General features: G+C 37.3%; 1 protein-coding gene across 1 annotated transcript in view; it reads right to left on the bottom strand.

Annotated features, from left to right (window-relative positions):
* Nucleotides 1-18871, bottom strand: part of LOC123878238 (tyrosine-protein kinase-like otk) — a 56741-nt gene that overhangs the window by 20948 nt on the left and 16922 nt on the right. The window contains exon 2 of the mRNA XM_045925389.1: nucleotides 13476-13502. Coding sequence (XP_045781345.1) covers nucleotides 13476-13502 — 27 coding nt within the window. The remainder of the gene's footprint in view (nucleotides 1-13475; nucleotides 13503-18871) is intronic.

The following is an 18871-nucleotide window of genomic DNA, read 5'->3' as shown; positions in this document are numbered from 1 at the left end:
GCTCATATGGCTATTTGAACGATACCAACACTGAATCACACGTTTTTAAAATTTTTGTCTGTCTGTCTGTTTGAAAAGGCTAATCTTCGGAACGGCTGGACCGATTTTGATGGGGTTTTCACAGACAATTAGAGAATTGACCAGGGAGTAACACAGGCTACTTTTTTAACCGACTTTCAAAAAGGGAGTTGTGTTTTTCTACCTATGTACACCGAAATCTCCGAGATTTCTGAACCGATTTGCGTCATTTCTTTTTTAATCGATAGAGAAACTTCGCGACATTGTTTCATAAAAAATTTGGAGTCCAACTCCTCAATCCTGATGCTGCTGGGGATCTGACCAATCCACGCGGGCGAAGCTGCGGGCATCAGCTAGTCTAAAATAAAAGGAAAAGATAACTGACTGACTGACTGATCTATTAACCCACTTGATCGGGCTTTTGGCATTAAGTTAGCTTTTATGACATATACACCGAGCTTTGTCTCAGTGTAGCCGGTAGCTACAACTACATACTACAAGTACAAGCTCTCTCTGTTTAATGATTTTACGTTAGTCTGGTATATCCATTCTTAGTTTATCTAAAATAAAAGGAAAAGATAACTGACTGACTGACTGATCTATCAATCCACTTGATCGGGCTTTTGGCATTAAGTTAGCTTTTATGACATATACACCGAGCTTTGTCTCAGTGTAGCCGGTAGCTACAACTACATACTACAAGTACAAGCTCTCTCTGTTTAATGATTTTACGTTAGTCTGGTATACTTGCATGCATGCAGATTTCCTCGTATAATGCCATGGGCCTTCTCTATCCATACTGATATTATAAATGCGAAAGTGTGTCTGTCTGTCTGTCTGCTATCTTTTCACGGCCCAACAGTTTCTCACAATGTTTTCTTTCCCCGTTTAACCCACATAACTCTGAAAAGTTAGAGGTGCGAGTCCGGGATCGAATCGCCTCATAGTTTTAGTTTTAAGTTTACGTTGTGAATTTATCACCATTACATCATTTATTATTTTACAAATTCCACAATTTGACAATCAAAAAGTCGTACAATGATACCCAATTTGAATAAATGGTATGATTTAACGGCGCTCACTTCGTCACTCGTTTCCACTCGTTTCATACAATCGTAGTTCCAATTTCATTTGAATATTAAGCAACCAAAGTCCATGAAATTTTGCAGACATATTCTAGAAACTAATATCTGTGTCTGTGGTGTTTTAGATTTTTCTAAAAATATGTAGTTTTAAAATTACAGGGGCTCAAGGATTTGTATGAAAATTTTTAAGACCGCGTAACTTTGAAACCGAATATTTTAACAGAAATCTGGAAAACCACAGACATAGATATTAGTTTCTAGAATATGTCTGCAAAATTTCATGGACTTTGGTTGCTTAATATTCAAATGAAATTGGAACTACGATTGTATGAAACGAGTGACGGAGAGAGCCCTCTTAAAGCTTGCCCAGTAGTTGATTGGACAAAAGTTTTCAAACCCAATACAACTTTATACATAGGTAACAACCACACGCGTATAATGTACAATACCATCTGTATAATTAAACCTACCCCCAGAGGTCGTAAAACCTTGATGGAATTCAGACCCTTAAATATTGCGTTTTATGTGACGCGGAGGCTCTCATTAAACTTGATCGTAAAAAATTAACACGGAAAATATTTTTAATGAAATTTCTCTCCTAGTTGCTTCAAATATCGGGTCGGATTTCTAAATCCCTTGGATTTCATTAAAATTTTTAGTGAAAGAGAATATTTCTACATCGTATCTATATACTGTATATCCAACTAATATTATAAATGCGAAGGTGTACCTGTCTGTCTGTCCGCTTACTTTCACGGCCCAACAGTTTAACCGATTTTGATGAAAGGTACAGAGTTACTCGTAGCTTACATCCCGGGGACGGACAATACGGACATAGGCTACTTTTATCCCGAAAAATCAAAGAGTTCCTACGAGATTTCAAAAAGAACCTATATACACGCGTACGAAGTCGCGGAACAGAACTAACTACTTTTTATAATTGCCTACATTTACAGTCACTTTAGTTTCAATTTGCCAGCACTCTGATCTGTCTGATAGTTTTAAATAAAAAAACAACATTGATTGAAATCGGCAAAATCAATGATAGCATAAAGTATAGAATGGTTTATTTTTACTTTTTTTTTTCGAAAAGCTTCCAATTAGTTTGGTCATGGTGTTTTGAATGCGAAGGAGCGCTTTGATTGATACATTGATAATAATGATTGGAAATACGTACCTACCTAGTCTTTGAATAGTTGGTTTAAAAATATTTTGGACTAGATGAAGCCCGCGACTTCACCTGCGTGGATGTACATAGATTTTTAAAAATCCCGTGGGAACTCTTTGATTCTCCGGGTTTAAAAGTTGCCTATGTCAGTTTCCGGGATGCAAGCTACCTCTGTGTACCTTTGATATAAATCGGTTAAAAATATGGGCCTTTAAGTGGAAGTGTTTGTTGTTTGGTTTGTCCTTCAATCACGTTGCAACAGACCAATGGATCGATATGATAATATAGTTAAACACCTGGAGAGTGAGTGACATAGGCTACTTTTATCCCGGAAAATCGAATAGTTCCCACGGGATTTAAAAAAAAATTCCAGGAAGACGAAGTCGCAGGCGACAGCTATAGTAATGAATAAGTTATCATGATTTGGCAATAGCTGACTAGGAACTATCGTAAAAGGGACCCAAAAAACACCTATTTGGGTAAGAACAATTTAAGTGCCATATAAAGATAATAACCCAGGTACTTAGAATGATCGCCCAAATGGTCCAAATCGCACATAAAAAGCCTATAACCACTTTCCTAACCCATCTTACAGCGTCTGCGCGTAATATTTAGGTCGCTAAAGCTACGTGACCAGCATACAAGGGATAGGGTCTTCGAATACGTGATGAAAGGTTCCTGTATTGCTTTTACTTAGTGCCTACTCTATTGTTATCGACTTGTACCGTATTATCACAAAACAAGGGTATACAAATCGTTGAAAACTAAAACCCAACGAGATCAAAGTGTGATTTTTTTAAACCTATACCTATCCACACGAACGAAGTCACGGGCATCACTAGTCACACTATCACACTAATCACACTTCACCTTCATATTATAAAGACGAAAGATTGTGTGTATGTGTGTGTGTGTGTGTGTGTGTGTGTGTGTGTGTGTGTGTGTGTGTGTGTGTGTGTGTGTGTGTGTGTGTGTGTGTGTGTGTGTGTGTGTGTGTGTGTGTGTGTGTGTGTGTGTGTGTGTGTGTGTGTGTGTGTGTGTGTGTGTGTGTGTGTGTGTGTGTGTGGGTGTCTGTGTATGTTTGTTACTCCTTCACGCAAAAACTACTAGACGGATTTGGCTGAAATTTGGAATGGAGATAGATAATATCCTGGATTAGCACATAGGTTACTTTTTATCCCGGAAAATCAAAGAGATCCCACGGGATTTCGAAAAACCTAAATCAACGCGCGCGAAGTCGCGATCATCGGCTAGTAGTTAATATATTATTACTAGCTTATGCTCGCAACTTCGTTCGCGTGGATATAGTTTTTTAAAAATCCCGTAGAAACTTTAATTTTCCGAGATAAAAAGCAGCCTATGTGTTAATTCATGGTATAATTTATCTCCATTCTAAACAGGCAAATCCGTTCGGTAGTTTTTGCGTGAAAGAGTAACAAACATACACGCATGCACACGAACTTTCGCCCAAAGTACTAGCTGATGCCCGCGACTTCGTCCGCGTGGATTTAAGTTTTCCGAAATTCCGTGGGAACTCTTTGATTATCCGGGATAAAAAGTAGCCTATGTGCTAATCTAGGATCCCATCTCCATTCCCAGCCAAATCCAGTCAGTAGTTTTTGTGTGAAAGAGTACAAACATACACACACACATATATTCACACGTACACACATACATAAACAAACTTTATAATATTAGTGTGATGTGATTAGTGTGAAGTGTGATGTTGTAATGGAAACAAACATTGTGATTCGTGTGATACGATACGGTCGTTATCAAAACCCTATTATACGTCCCGGGAGAAATTTCCATAATGGGACCGGGGATGTGACGAATAGCAATGTTTCTTTGATATTTCTATTTTTTTCTGTATCTGTGATTAAGGTTATTTCGTTTCTTTTTTAAGTCGGTTAAAAATAAAAGAATCCGCATCCATAGTAATCCGTACTAAGTAATACAAGTGTAAATTAAAAATTTAGAACACCCCCGACAAGTGAAGGTTACAGTAACTAGAAAAAAGATGATAACTTTCAAACAGCTGAACCGATTTTCTTGGATAATAGCTAAGAACACTCTCGATCAAGCCACCTTTCAAACAAAAAAAAACTAAATTAAAATCGGTTCATTCGTTTAGGCGCTACGATGCCACAGACAGATACACAGATACACACGTCAAACTTATAACACCCCTCTTTTTGGGTCGGGGGTTAATAAACGAAATGTGGTACAGAGATAATTTGCAAAGAATTCTTTGCAATTAGACATTGTAAGATCTACATCTCCTGAGGATGCTCCGGTGTCGGGGCGAAACGCGCGTCGAGTGGTGTTGGAATTTGTGTGGTGCTGCGTACCATACAGATTTCGTTGGTTTGGCGGATTATAGCAAATTAAGCTCTTGGTTCCTTGTATATGGACTTCCGCAAAATAACGCCTGCTTCTATAATACATTTAGATGTAATTTGCATTCTATGGACGGATATATAGACTATTTTTTAATTGGGAAAAAGTCGCAAGCATTATTCTCTTCTCTTCTTCTTCCTGACCTTATCCCACGCTTTGTGGGGTCGGCATCAACATATCTTCTTCTTCCACTCTCTTCTTTCATCCGTCAACGTATCATCCACCCCTTTTATACGCATATCCTCTTTCACGCAATCCATCCACTTTTTCTCTAGACGTCTTCTCCCCTTTTTTCCTTTCACATGCATATAATCCAATCCAGTAATTTCGAGAGTCAATCATGAATATGACTTGTAGCATTTTCGAATTTTCTAAAAAAGTAACCAAGCACTAGAACCAGATTGCTAGGGCAGAATAAAACTTTAAAAAAATACATGGCCAAACACAGCCTATAAAATCCCCGAAAGCTATCGAAAAATAGTTCGACAAACAAAAGAATCTACCCGCACATACAATTCTCGGTATGCATACCTTTCAAAAGTTTAGAATTCAAATAGAGCACGAAATATACGTTCGGAAACCTAATCCGCTAACGAATCGACTGTAAAAAAAACAACATGGCGCGCTCTTATCAATTATTCGTGAAATTTTCGCGACGGGCAACACAATGGGCCATCAATCCGGGCAAAAACTGGCAACACTAACATTCCGCGGACAATGGCTTGTGGAAAAACTTAAAATGTTCGCGAATACGCAAGCGTCCGCCATGTTTAGATTTTTACCTGAGGTCGTAGTAACGTATAACTTTTGTAAAAGAGTATTCTTTCGCCGCCAAAATCTATGAAATAAATGGGCATTGAAAAGCTAGCAGACAGATACTTTTACATTTATTATATTAGTTTTAGTAATTAATAGGTTTTTGAAAATCCCCTGGAAGGTGTGCGTTGATAATAATAATAATAATTAATCAGTCAGTCAGTCACCTTTTCCTTTTATAGTATACTACATGATGCCCAAGACTTCTTCCACGTATATTAATTAAGGGTTTTTCAAAATCCCATGGGAAATGCTGTTCGAAAAATTTTCGGGACAAAAGTAGCCTATGTCCGTTCCCGAAACGTAAGCTAACTCTGTACCAAACATCAAAACCGGTTAAATTGTTGGGCCGTGAAAAGCTATCAGACAGACAGACAGACATTTTAGCATTTATAATGTTAATATGGATATTAAGTATGAATTACTAGGGGATGCCCGCGGCTTCGCCCGCGTGGATTTCGATTTTTTAAATCCCGTAGGAACTCTTTGATTTTCCGGGATAAAAAGTAGCCTGGTACAGATACATCCCGGGGAAGGACATCTTCCCCGGGATGTATCCCAACTCTGTACCAAATTTCATTAAAATCGGTTTAGCGGTTGGGCCGTGAAAACGTAGCAGAGAGACAGACCGACAGACAGACAGACACACTTTCGCATTTATAATATAATATAGTATGGATATAGTATAATATAGTATGGATTTAGATTCGCATAATTCGCATTTATAATATGGATTTTAAGTATGAATTTAGATTTCCATAGCCTATTTTATCAAAACAATCTATTTTAATGAATAAATTAGTTTGCTTTCGGTCCACTCACGGATAACATAAATTAAAAATTCATTCCACTAATACAATTTCAGCCATGTTGGATTAATTGTAATCGACTAACTAAAACCTGGCCGTAAATTAAATATTCAATTAGTCAAATGTTCCGTAAACAACGTTAAATAGTTAATTCGGATTTAAATGTTAATCTACCAAAGCCTGATTGTTAAATTAACTGGGTATGTTGTATTATGTTAATTAAAACCCGCGACTTTGTCCATGTAGTTTTAGATATCGATATCTCTTTCTCTATCTCTGCGTCGTATTCCTAATTGCTGAGGGTTATGACCCATTAATCACATAATGGTAGGAGTTTTCTTAAGATAATGCAGTTTTGTTCCCAGATCCTTCCTTATACCTACAACTAACGACTGACTGAGAACGAGATTTCAAGTTCTTTTTTTAAATTCTAATATTTTTGCTTGCCTCCTAGTTAAAGACCTACAGAGTGACATACTTAGGTTACTTTCTTTCCAGAGTTCCCACGGAATTTTTTTGAAAACCGTCCACGGACGAAGACGCGGGCATCAGTTAATGCACTGATATTTTTTTTGATTAAGTTTAATTTAATTCATAAAAGAAAAAAATATTTTTATTTCAAATTAGCATTCTGATTTCCGCATTTTGAAGAATTCATACTTTAATCCTTATTGATCGCGTCAGAAACGTACAACCAGACACCACATCAAAAGTGACCTAAATCTAAAATATTAAATCGTAAACAACTTGAAATACCTCATTCATCATCGTTAAAATATCAGTTCCTCAAAACTGTAACGGAAATTAAAAATAAAACGCGAGAATAGTGATCTAACTAAGGAATTTTTAGTCGGAACCGTTTCTCAAACAATACATCATCATAAGCGACTTAAATCTAAATAATATCAATATCACACTAAGGCGAATGTTTTGTGTGTATATGAGTATGTGTGTATGTTTGTTACTCTTTAACGCCAAAACTACCGGATGGATTTGGCTGTTTAGAATGGAGATAGATTATACCCTGGATTAACCCATAGGCTACTTTTTATCCCGGAAAATTAAAGAGTTCCTAAAACCTAAATCCACGCGCACGAAGTCGCGGGCGTCAGCTAGTAAATAAATCTGACGATAAACTCCAAAACTCTACTCCAAAATATAGTAGTTAAAACATTTATATATTCTATTTAGAAATATCAAAAAATTGGCAGTCAGTGAAAACTGCTGACAACTTAACAGGGCTCTCTCCGTCACTCGTTTCATACAATCGTAGTTCCAATTTCATTTGAATATTAAGCAACCAAAGTCCATGAAATTTTACAGGCATATTCTAGAAACTAATATCTATGTCTGTGGTTTTCCAGATTTCTGTTAAAATATTCGGTTTCAAAGTTACGCGGTCTTAAAAAATTTCATACAAATCTTTGAGCCCCTGTAATTTTAAAACTACATATTTTTACAAAAATCTAAAACACCACAGACACAGATATTAGTTTCTACAATATGTCTGCAAAATTTCATGGACTTTGGTTGCTTAAAATTCAAATGAAATTGGAACTACGATTGTATGAAACGAGTGACGGAGAGAGCCCTGTTAAAACTATGAAATAATTGCAGTTTTGTTTTGGATTTTCAAATTAATTCATCGTCTATTCTGCATCACGGGCGATGGATGATATGCAAAGTTTCTCAACCACATTTCAAAAATAATAAACACATGCAAGGAGAAGAAAGCAAAAACGAAAGTATAAAATCCTATCCTCGAGGGGATGAAAAGAAATCGTTATCATCCCAGACCGATTCAACTGGGCCTTTGCTATCCCGTTTCCTATCCCTTTTTAATCTGTCACCAATCAGCCGTGCATTAATATGCAATCGGCATTCGAAAGAATCCCTCATAATACGTCTGGTATAATGCGTCTACATACATGCCAATTTCTAATTCATGTGTAAAGTGTATAGCTAAATAATACATATACTGTTTTCCGAGCTATGCAAACTGTGGAACCTACTCGTTCCAGCGGTATACCCACTAGGTTACAACATGAGGTTATTCAAGGGGCGGATCAACAAATTCCTAACGCATTGGCGGTTCATGGGCGGCGGTAATCACTTAACATCTGATGACCCGCTTGCTAATTTGCTTATGATTATTATTTAAAAAGAAACACAGATGTGGCGAATTTTCCCTCAAGCTATGTATTATGCTCACAAAAAGTAATATTTACAGCTACTGAGATAAATATGGGACTTATCATTCAATCTATCTAATCGAATGCGAAGATGATTTTAGGAAAAAAGAAAACAATGTATTAGGCATATTATTCTTTTCTTTAGCGTAGTAGCAAACGCCGAGTATCCGCTAGTGAAAAATGCAAATGTGGCACCCGCCACATCAAGTTTTTTATTTTCCATTCAAGCGATATAAACCAAAACTTTTCTCGCTGGATCTTCGGCACCCAACATGTTGGCACGTCTGCAGACGCTGTTCAATGGGAGAGGCGGGTGCTTACAAGAGAGCGCTCCTGTATTCATGGACGGAGGCGACGATGCGAGGCACTAGACTAGTCGATGACGATGACTTTAGTGATGTGAATGTCTAGGTGATTAAAAATGATTTTTTATAGTTTCAATAAATAGCCAAGACCAAAGAATAACAGCTGCGAAGCTGAATCACAATGTTTGAAGAAACGAAAGGTCACATCAACGGTTCCCTTTAGGTGGGATTGTGTCAAGCGTGTGCCAAAAGTATGGCCTATAGCGTATAATAAAAAATAGTAAAAAGTCTTTGGGTCCAGAGGTGCTGGAATAATTCAAATTCAAATTCAAAATATTTTTATTCAATTATACTTTTACAAGTTCTCTTGAATCGTCAAAAGCATCTACCACTGGTTCGGAATGCCTTTCCTACCGAGAAGAACAAGCAAGAATCTCGGCGGTTGCTCTTTTCAAAGATTTGATAGCGATCTGTTGCACTGAAAAGCGCAGTCTTAGTAGACTTAGAGCGCCTTCTTTGCAGCAAAGTGCCGCGCGGAGGCAGCGCGGCTGCAGCGTTGCGGCCGCGCGTCAGTTCATCGATCGAAATTATATGTCATTGATTAATTAATTATATTTATATGGCAAATTAATTATATAGGTGGACAGACGATATTAAACGAGTCGTAGAAGTAGATGGATATAAGTAAGCGGTACAAGACAGTTAACTTACATCATTTCATCCATGCTTACATATTTGAAATAACTCATTCAATACACAAGTGTAAATTAAAAATTTATAACACCACCGACGATCCAAAGTATTTGAGTTTTCCAAAACATCATTTTCAAATAAATAATTATGTATATAGGCAACGTCCATCTTGACAGCTTGACATTTGTCTATTGACATAATATTATGAACCTAACGGTTATCTAACCTTCTTTTCTACAAGAAAACTAGAAAAGAGCTGATAACTCTTAAACGGCTGAACCAATTTTTTTACAATATAGCTAAGAACACTCTCGATCAAGCCACCTTTCAAACAAAAAATCAGATACACAGATACACAGACACACAGATACACAGATACGTCAAACTTATAACACCCCTCTTTTTGGGTCGGGGGTTAAAAAAGAACTTATTTCTTTCTCGAATGTTTCTACGTCAAATACACATCACTACAGACGAAAATAAAGCCCACCCACTTGATGACTCCTTCGCAACACGCATTGAAACACTATGCAACACTAAGATACACTAACGACACTATAGAGACACAAACAACACTAAGAAACACTATGCTATAAAATGGTAACACTACACTATTCAGAGTTACAAAACTTTTCGTTGAATTACTTTCTCTTCTAATTAAGATAGTTTTAATTATATCTTTTAATGTAATAGAATTATTCGTGAGTTTTTTGAGTGGTTCTTGACTCTCGACTCTTGAGTTTTGAATAACGTTTTGAGTTTTTGTGTCTGATTCATTCATTAACCATATTTATTTTAATTAGTAGAGCTCTTTTGATTTTTTTAGACTAAATAAATGTAAGCTTTATAAAATTCACACTTTACTTATTTTACGGCTAAAGGTAGACTGGTTTTTTGTTCAGTTAATTTTGTGTTATAAACTAAAACTTTACCCTTTTATCTCCCGAGAGGAAAAAACCATTACTTTTTTTAAAATTTATTACAGGAAAATCTACAGCGAAATATTACAATAAGTTTCTTAAAAATTAATATTTTACAGAAATATGGCTAACTTAAAGATTTTCACGAAAAAATTAACAATATGTGTGTGTGAGTTAAAAACATTTCATAGTTAGATACAAAGAAAAAAAGCAAGTAATTAAGTACCATATTATTGTAACAAAAATGAATTTACAAAAATCGAATCATTATGTAGGTAACATACAACGACCGTAACATAGGATAAATACATAGATAAATATAGGATCACTTCGTCTGTCTGTCTGTCGTGTTTGTCAAAACCTGTTAAGCTAGAGACCTGTGACACGCGGATAGACAGACAGACAGACAGCACAGTGACATTAATAAGCCGTTTGTAACCTTCGTGTACGGAACCCTAAAAAGTGTTATTTCTTGTACGATGGTGCGGAACCCTTCGTGTGCGATTCCGACTCGCATTTTAACGGGTTGTTTTGGTAGCACGCAATGAAAATCCGGAAACCATGCAAGGACCGCCATGTTGCGAGCGGATGTGGAAATCATTGTTTGTCGAACCCGAGACCGGGGGCTTTGTCGTGTCCACCGTGTTTCCATCAAAATATTCAAAATACCTATTTGTTCAATGCATTGGTTTGTTTCTTTCTTCCTTTATTTTGCACTTTGCCCGAGAATTAGTCGCGTGGACTACACAAATTTCAAACCCCTATTTTACCTTCTTAGGGGTTGAATTTTCAAAGATCCTTTCTTAGCGATTACGTAAAGGGATATTTAATAATAACTCTGCAAGTCAAATTTCAGCCCGATCCATCCAGTAGTTTGATATGTGCGTTGATAGATCAACCAGTCAGTCAGTCACCTTTTTCTTTTATCTATACTAATATTATAAAGAGGAAACCTTTGTATTTTTGTATTTTTGTATGTTTGTATTGAATAGGCTCAAAAACTACTGGACCGATTTCAAAATTTCTTTTACTATTACTTAGAGGGATTCTTCCGAATCCGTATAGGCTATATTTTATCCCGGAAAATAGATAGGATTTTTCGTGGTAGTGAAAATTGTGGAGTAAGGCGTCGAAAAAACTGCCGTACGTTAACGATTCTCGCGAACGCTGCCTAAATGGTTAGAGATGTATGGTTGACTTCTATAGAAAAGTTGTAGAACTCAATAATGCCTACAAAAAAGTCCGCGATAGTATAAACCAAACATTTATATTTTAGCCATTATAACCACTTTTCCATAGAATAAAAGTAATTAAAATTATTAGCCTATGTTTATTGATCATATTATCGTCCAATACTAATCCTTATCCAAATAAACTATTTATTGAGATAGGCTTCTTTTTATCCCGGAAAATCAAAGAGTTCCCACGGGATTTCGAAAAACCTAAATCCACGCGGGCGAAGTCGCGAGCATCGGCTAGTAATATATATTTAGACTAGGTGATGCCCACGACTACGTCAGCGTAGATTTGGGTATTTTAAATACAGTGGCAGCTCTTTGATTTCTCGAGCTAAAAGTCGGCTATGTCACTCTCCAGGATTTTATGTAAGTGTCATGCAACAAATCACGTCTATCCGTTGCGGCGTGATTGAAGAACAGACCAACTAACACAATTAGTGTCATCCCGAGAAATCAAAGTTTCCATGGGACATTTCGCGTACGGAACTCTAAAAAACCAATTCATCCCCAAGTCCTTTGTCATTTAAGTTTAAGAAGTTCTTATAATTTAAAGGGGCCCTAATTTCATTTACTTGTCTCAAATGTCTCACAAAGTAGGTACATACTAAAGACAAAGGTCGCCGCCGGTCAAAACCATATGCTTTGAACTTCGGGTGCGTTAATCTCTATTATTTGGAGAAGGTGATTCACATTTTGTTCGTACGTACTCGAGCAAAATATTTAGGTAAAGTTGATAGGTGTGTACAGAATAATCCATACTATTCCATTTACATATCCATTTGCTTCTGCGTTTCTGATCCGAAACGTTAGGATATAGAACGCCCTTCTGGCATCAGTTTTGCCCTCACCTTCAAATCAAGCGTGAATCTTCTGGGCAAGCGCGATCCATCTTAGGATGCATCATCACTTGCCAGCAGGTCTGATTGTAGCCAAGCGCTAGTCTATACTTAAATTTAAAAAAAAAATCATACTTCCATATTAATATTATAAATGCGAAAGTGTGTCTGTCTGTCTATCTGCCAGCTTTTCACGGCCCAACCATTAAACCGTTTTTGGTACATAGATAGCTTGCCTTCCAAGGACGGACATATGCTATTTTTTCCCCGGAAAATCATAGTTTACATGAGATTCAAAAAGAACCTCAAGCCACGTGGATGAATTTTTCTATGAGACATCAACCGATAGATGTCCACTGCTGGACATACGTCTATTTTAGGGACTTCCACAGACCCTCTCGTTTGATATCGTCTGTCCACCTACCAGCGCTTTCAGTGCAAGGTCGCCTTTCTAGCACCTTGGGTCCCTAACATCTATCGGCTTTTCGGACTATGTGCTTTACCCATTGCCACTTCAGCTTCGCAACCCGTTGAGCTATGTCGGTTACTCTGGTTCTCCTACGGATTCCCTCATTTCTGATTTGATCACGCAGAAAAACTCCAAAAGCTCTCTCCAGTCTACATCGCTGCCGAGTAATTCTGAGATCAACTAACTCCTAAACGCGACACGCAGCGAGCTGAGTCCCTATGAAAAAAGACCCCGGATGCGTTCGAAACTAGTCGGGTTTACGAGTACGTCGACTAAATACGTAACAATCTAATAACTCTGACATGTCACTATTAGGTCGTAAAATACTGATAAATTCTCATACAAAGCATTGATTCTTCGGTGTTCGTGTCACAAACTACTTGTCATAGCTTGCACGGTAAAGTTCCATTTGAATGTGTCCTAATCTAGGCTAGAAACCTAGGAACCGTCTCTAGGTATAATAAAATTTACATTTTTATTGCATTTACGAAAACTATCAAAACATGCAAGAATTTTGCTAACTTACCTTCTAATCCCATAACAAGTTGTAGCCCTGAAACAAAAAAAAAAATATTTTATGTACTCATTGTAATCTATATATATAGAATAGAATAGAATAGATTATCACACTAATATTATAAATGCGAAAGTTTGTGTATGTGAGTGTGTGTGTATGATTGTTACTCCTTCACGCAAAAACTACTTAACGGATTTGGCTGAAATTTGGAATGGAGATAGATAATATCCTGGATTAGCACATAGGCTACTTTTTATCCCGGAAAATCAATGAGTTCCCACGGGATTTTGAAAAACCTAAATCCACGCGGACGAAGTCGCGGGCATCAGCTAGTCTTTTCATAATAATACGACAGTCATAACTGGATAGATTAATAAAAAAAGAAAATTTAAAAAAATCCTAATGGGAATTACTTATTTGATAATGTTATTTCATAAAAATAAAAAGCACTAGTCTTCCCTCCCTCTTCAGGAAAGTGTATAATATAATGAAAAGCTGTCAACATTAACAATATTACTCTGCCCCGCAGAACCTTTTGATCCATTTCATTAAATGGCGGGAAACAACAGGATAAAACCATTTCCCTTGATGAGGTTGCATACTCACACTTTTACTCTATACAGATTGGTTTCATTCTATTTTACTTATCAATAGATCTGAATTGATAGATAGATAGATAGAAGTCTTTATTGCACACAAAAACACATGTAAAGGAACATAACACAGAAAGAAGAAAACGGAACAAACAATTGTGTGCAAAGGCGGCCTTATTGCTTAGAGCAATCTCTACCTGGCAACCTTTGCTGAAAGGAGAAGCTAATGTTGGATAGTACCAAGTCGCAAAGAATTAATCGAAATTACTTATATATACCTATATTTTCAATCGGTCCTCATTGGTCAACAGAGAACTCATGTCCATCATCATGCAAAGGAAGTTCGCTTTCTTTGGTTTGAGCCCAATTCTCATTCCCAAGATTGGTGTTGGAAGGAAAAATGTGGCAAAAGAAACCATTTGACGCAGGTATCATCATCCCTAATGCCTCAAGGCCGACGCTGAATACAAGCGTAACCTCAGCCCGTTTTAGAAAGGGTTCAAAAGTCAAAAATCAAAATCCTTTTGATGGTCGAAATTGTTAAATGCTGAAATTAATAGTCCAGGTAGCCTTACCCATCAGTGAGGAAAGGCTCGGTCTCGACAGACATCAATTGGTCGAGAAGATACCACAAGTCACAACAAAGAAACGAAGAGTTCGAGTAGCGTTATTTTGAGTCCGGAGACCGCGTGCGCCATACTTTCAATAAAGACGCACTCTATACTTAATTCATAAATACTAATATTATAAATGCGAAAGTATGTCTGTCTGTCTGTCTGCTACCTTTTCGGGGCCCAACAGTTTAACCGATTCTGACGAAATTTGGTACAGGGTTAGCTTATATCCCGGGGAAAGACATAGGCTACTTTTATCCCGGAAAATCAAAGAGTTCCCACGGGTTTCCTAAAAACCAATCCACTTAACCGATTTGTGTGAAAGGTACCGAGGTAGCTTGCATCCCTGTAATTGACATAGGCATTTTATCCCGGAAAATCCAACAGTTCCCACGGGATCTATAAAAACCTAAATCCATGAAGACGCAGTCGCGGGCATCCTGTAGTAGATAGAATAAATTATTGAATAGGTGTGCGAATAGGCTGCCAATAGAAACGGTGGCTTATGTGTGATTTTCAGACTCACTTTTCAGTCTTATGAGTACTTTGTTTCCCAATAAAAGCCTCATTGAATGCTGAATAGACCGAATTCACTTGCAAAAGCTGAAGGAACAAGTGTAAATTAAAAATTTATAACACCCCCGACAAGTGAAGGTTACAGTAACTAGAAAAGACCGAAAAGACCTGATAACTTTCAAACGGCTGATCTGATTTTCTTGGACTATTCCGCGCCTACGATCTAAAGTATCTAAGTTTTCCAAAACATCATTTTCAAATAAATATTTATGTATTTAGACAACGTCCATCTTGACAGCTTGACATTTGTCAATTGACATAATATTATGAACCTAACGGCCAAGCCTAACGGTTATCTAAACTTCTTTTCTGCAAGAAAACAAGAAAAGAGCTGATAACTCTTAAACGGCTGAACCAATTTTTTTGGATTATAGCTAAGAACACTCTCGATCAAGCCACCTTTCAAACAAAAAAAAGTAAATTAAAATCGGTTCATTCGTTTAGGCGCTACGATGCCACAGACAGATACACAGATACACAGATACACACACACACAGATACACACGTCAAACTTATAACACCCCTCTTTTTGGGTCGGGGGTTAAAAATACGCGATAGGTGTAAGGCTGTGTAGGAATAGCCAGACCAATATTTAAGTACAGTACGCGACAGATCGAGATGTTTCATAGGCTATTATCATAACATAATAAGCTAACTATTTCATAGCTATTATCATATTATAATAAGCTAGCTATTTCATAGCTATTATCATATTATAATAAGCTAGGTATTTCATAGCTATTATCATAATATAATGAGCTACTCGTAGCTATTTCTTGAAACAGTATCCGTACGCCTATTCAATGGTCTATTCGACGTATTCAGAACAAAATGAGGCTTCTATCGGGAGAACAAAACGTGAATGGGTGAGTGCGATATGGGACAGGAACCGAAGGATACTGACGCTTCGAAGCCCCTCATAATGAGATGCCCCGCAGGCACGGATGACACATGCCAAGCGTTGTATGGAGTAAAAAACCGGCCAAGTGCGAGTCAGACTCGCGCACCGAGGGTTCCGAACTGGGGTATTTTTCCCACTGTTTTAGAATCTAGAGGTAAAGCCCCTTCATATGATAACCCACTTGGTATACTTAGTTATTTTACTTTGAAGATTGAAAATACTAATAATTATTTGTTCATGAAATAATTTTGTTTTGGTAACGTAAGCACAAATTCACGGATTTCGGATTTTTTCCTTTACTTGTGCTATAAAACCTACCTACCTACCAAATTTCATGATTCTAGGTCAACGGGAAGTACCCTATAAATTTTCTTGATAGACACGACAGATGGACAGACAGACAACGAAAGGATCCTCTAAGGGTTCCTTTTTTCGTTTTGACGTACGGAACCCTAAAGATTAAACACTGAAATGATGAATTGAAAGCTGCGATTTTTTATTACGATAGAATCCTAGTATGATCTAAATATATTATGAAAGGCAAACGTGACTGACTGACTAATCTATAAACGCACGGCTCAAACCACTATGTGCGAGGTTTGGACACCCAAAGTTCTAAACATTGCATAGTGTGAATGTGTATGAAAGTTGGGAAGTGTTGCCGAAGTCACAACACAATTCCAGAACATGTCGGCTCGTGTAATGAGTTGCGCAACACTTGTCGAGTGTTTAGAGGCGATTCGTTAGCCGCTAGGCGTTTTAATTGCTAGGGCTGGCACTCTTTCCTGGCAGGTTTTGTATTTAGTGTACAACGCAGAGTTTTAATAAATAAACAAATGGAAAATGGATTCAATCTATGCACAGAGTGAATATGAATGAACTGTATTTGAAATCGGGAAGTGTTGTCGAAGTCACAACACAATTCCAGCACATGTCGGCTCGTGTAATGAGTTGCGCAACACTTGTCGAGTGTTTAGAGGCGATTCGTTAGCCGCTAGGCGTTTTAATTGCTAGGGCTGGCACTCTTGCCTGGCAGATTTTGTATTTATTGTACAACGCAGAGTTTTAATAAATAAATAAATGGAAAACGGATTCAATCTATGCACAGTGTGAATATGAATGAACTGTATTTGAAATCGGGAAGTGTTGTCGAAGTCACAACACAATTCCAGCACATGTCGGCTCGTGTAATGAGTTGCGCAACACTTGTCGAGTGTTTAGAGGCGATTCGTTAGTCGCTAGGAGTTTAATTGCTAGGGCTGCCTCGAACACAGACGTTTGGTAACAAATAAAGACTAAAGAGAGAATAATATATAAATAATAATCAGTGAAGTAAATGACAGATAGTGTTAAGCCGCGTTTTCACGTGTCGACTCGGGGTAGAACGATGTGGGTAGTTTGACGAAGTCGTTCTACAAAACTTGTTTGCACGCTTCGATGAAATCGCAGTCAAAATCAGCAGCAGACAGAAATACGGCGCCGAATAAAGTTGTGGGTGGGAATTAAAATCATTAGTGAGAAATAAAGTAAATCTAGAAACAAGGGCATGTCATTGTCTGACCATTTACCAGTCATTTTCTGTCCCGTCAAAAGCTAAATACATAAAATTAAAAAATCTAGACAAATCGGTTGAACAGTTATTTAATCACTCGACTTATAGTCATTCGACTGACCACGTGATGCGTTGAACGCAAAAAGTTCTTTCTACTTTAGTCGAATCAAAATTAAAGTCGAACGGCTTGGTCGAAATATTGTTTAGACAGTCGATTATTATCAGTTGAACAACCTCAACAGGTCGAACCGTGTAAACGTGTTTTTACCGATTTGGTAACAAAATAAGTCGACAGTCGAAAAAAAGGCTATAATTCTTTTAAAATAAAAAATAGAGAGCAAACGAGCAGGCGAGTCACCTGATGTTAAGTGATTACCACCGCAAATGAACATTTGCAGCACCAGAGTTACCGCCGATGCACTCAGCTCAAGAATAATGCACTTATTATTTTTCTCATACGTGACAACCCTACCGCCACGTTACATTCTGGCGGGTGGAGCTTGAGTGGTGGAGGTTGTCGCGCGCTTTATATTATTTTATAACATTTTAATGGCGGTGCTTAAATATTAGTTATGTGAATAAAATGCAACATTTTAAACCTCACTGCCAAGTATGGAGGAGTGTTTTTTAAATGTAATTAAATAAAAGTTTTTGAAATTTCTTTACATTAAATTAAAATTTTAATAAGCATGTACTTTGTTTGTTAGTGCGCGTATCGCGCTAAGCTTGCTGAACCAATTTTGATGAGAATTACACAGTCATAAATAAATTACAAAGTAAAAGAGTCAGACTTACTTTGAGCTCAAGCGAGCGACGTAGCCAAAAACAAAATCCATGAAATACAAGGCTTTCACTTTGACTCTCTATGTATGTTACATAGCGAGTCAAAGTCAAAGCCTATTTCAAACTGGGTAATACTGTAACAGAGTGAACTAGAGTAAGGGAACTCTTGGTTTGATTCTAAATCGACGTGGTATGTCAAATATTAGGCTATGGTGACGTAAAATCATAAAAAACTAGCCGATGCCCGCGACTTCGCCCGCGTGGATTTAGGTTTTTCGAAATCCCTTGGAAACTCTTTGGTTTTCCGAGATAAAAAAAAACCTATGTGCTAATCCAGGATATATTATCTATCTCCATTCCGAATTTCAGCCAAATCCATCCAGTAG

Source organism: Maniola jurtina, chromosome 25 (genome assembly GCF_905333055.1).
Source record: "Maniola jurtina chromosome 25, ilManJurt1.1, whole genome shotgun sequence".
Lineage (NCBI taxonomy): Eukaryota > Metazoa > Arthropoda > Insecta > Lepidoptera > Nymphalidae > Maniola > Maniola jurtina.
Note: the sequence above shows the minus strand (reverse complement) of the source record. Positions and strands in the feature narration are given on the sequence as shown.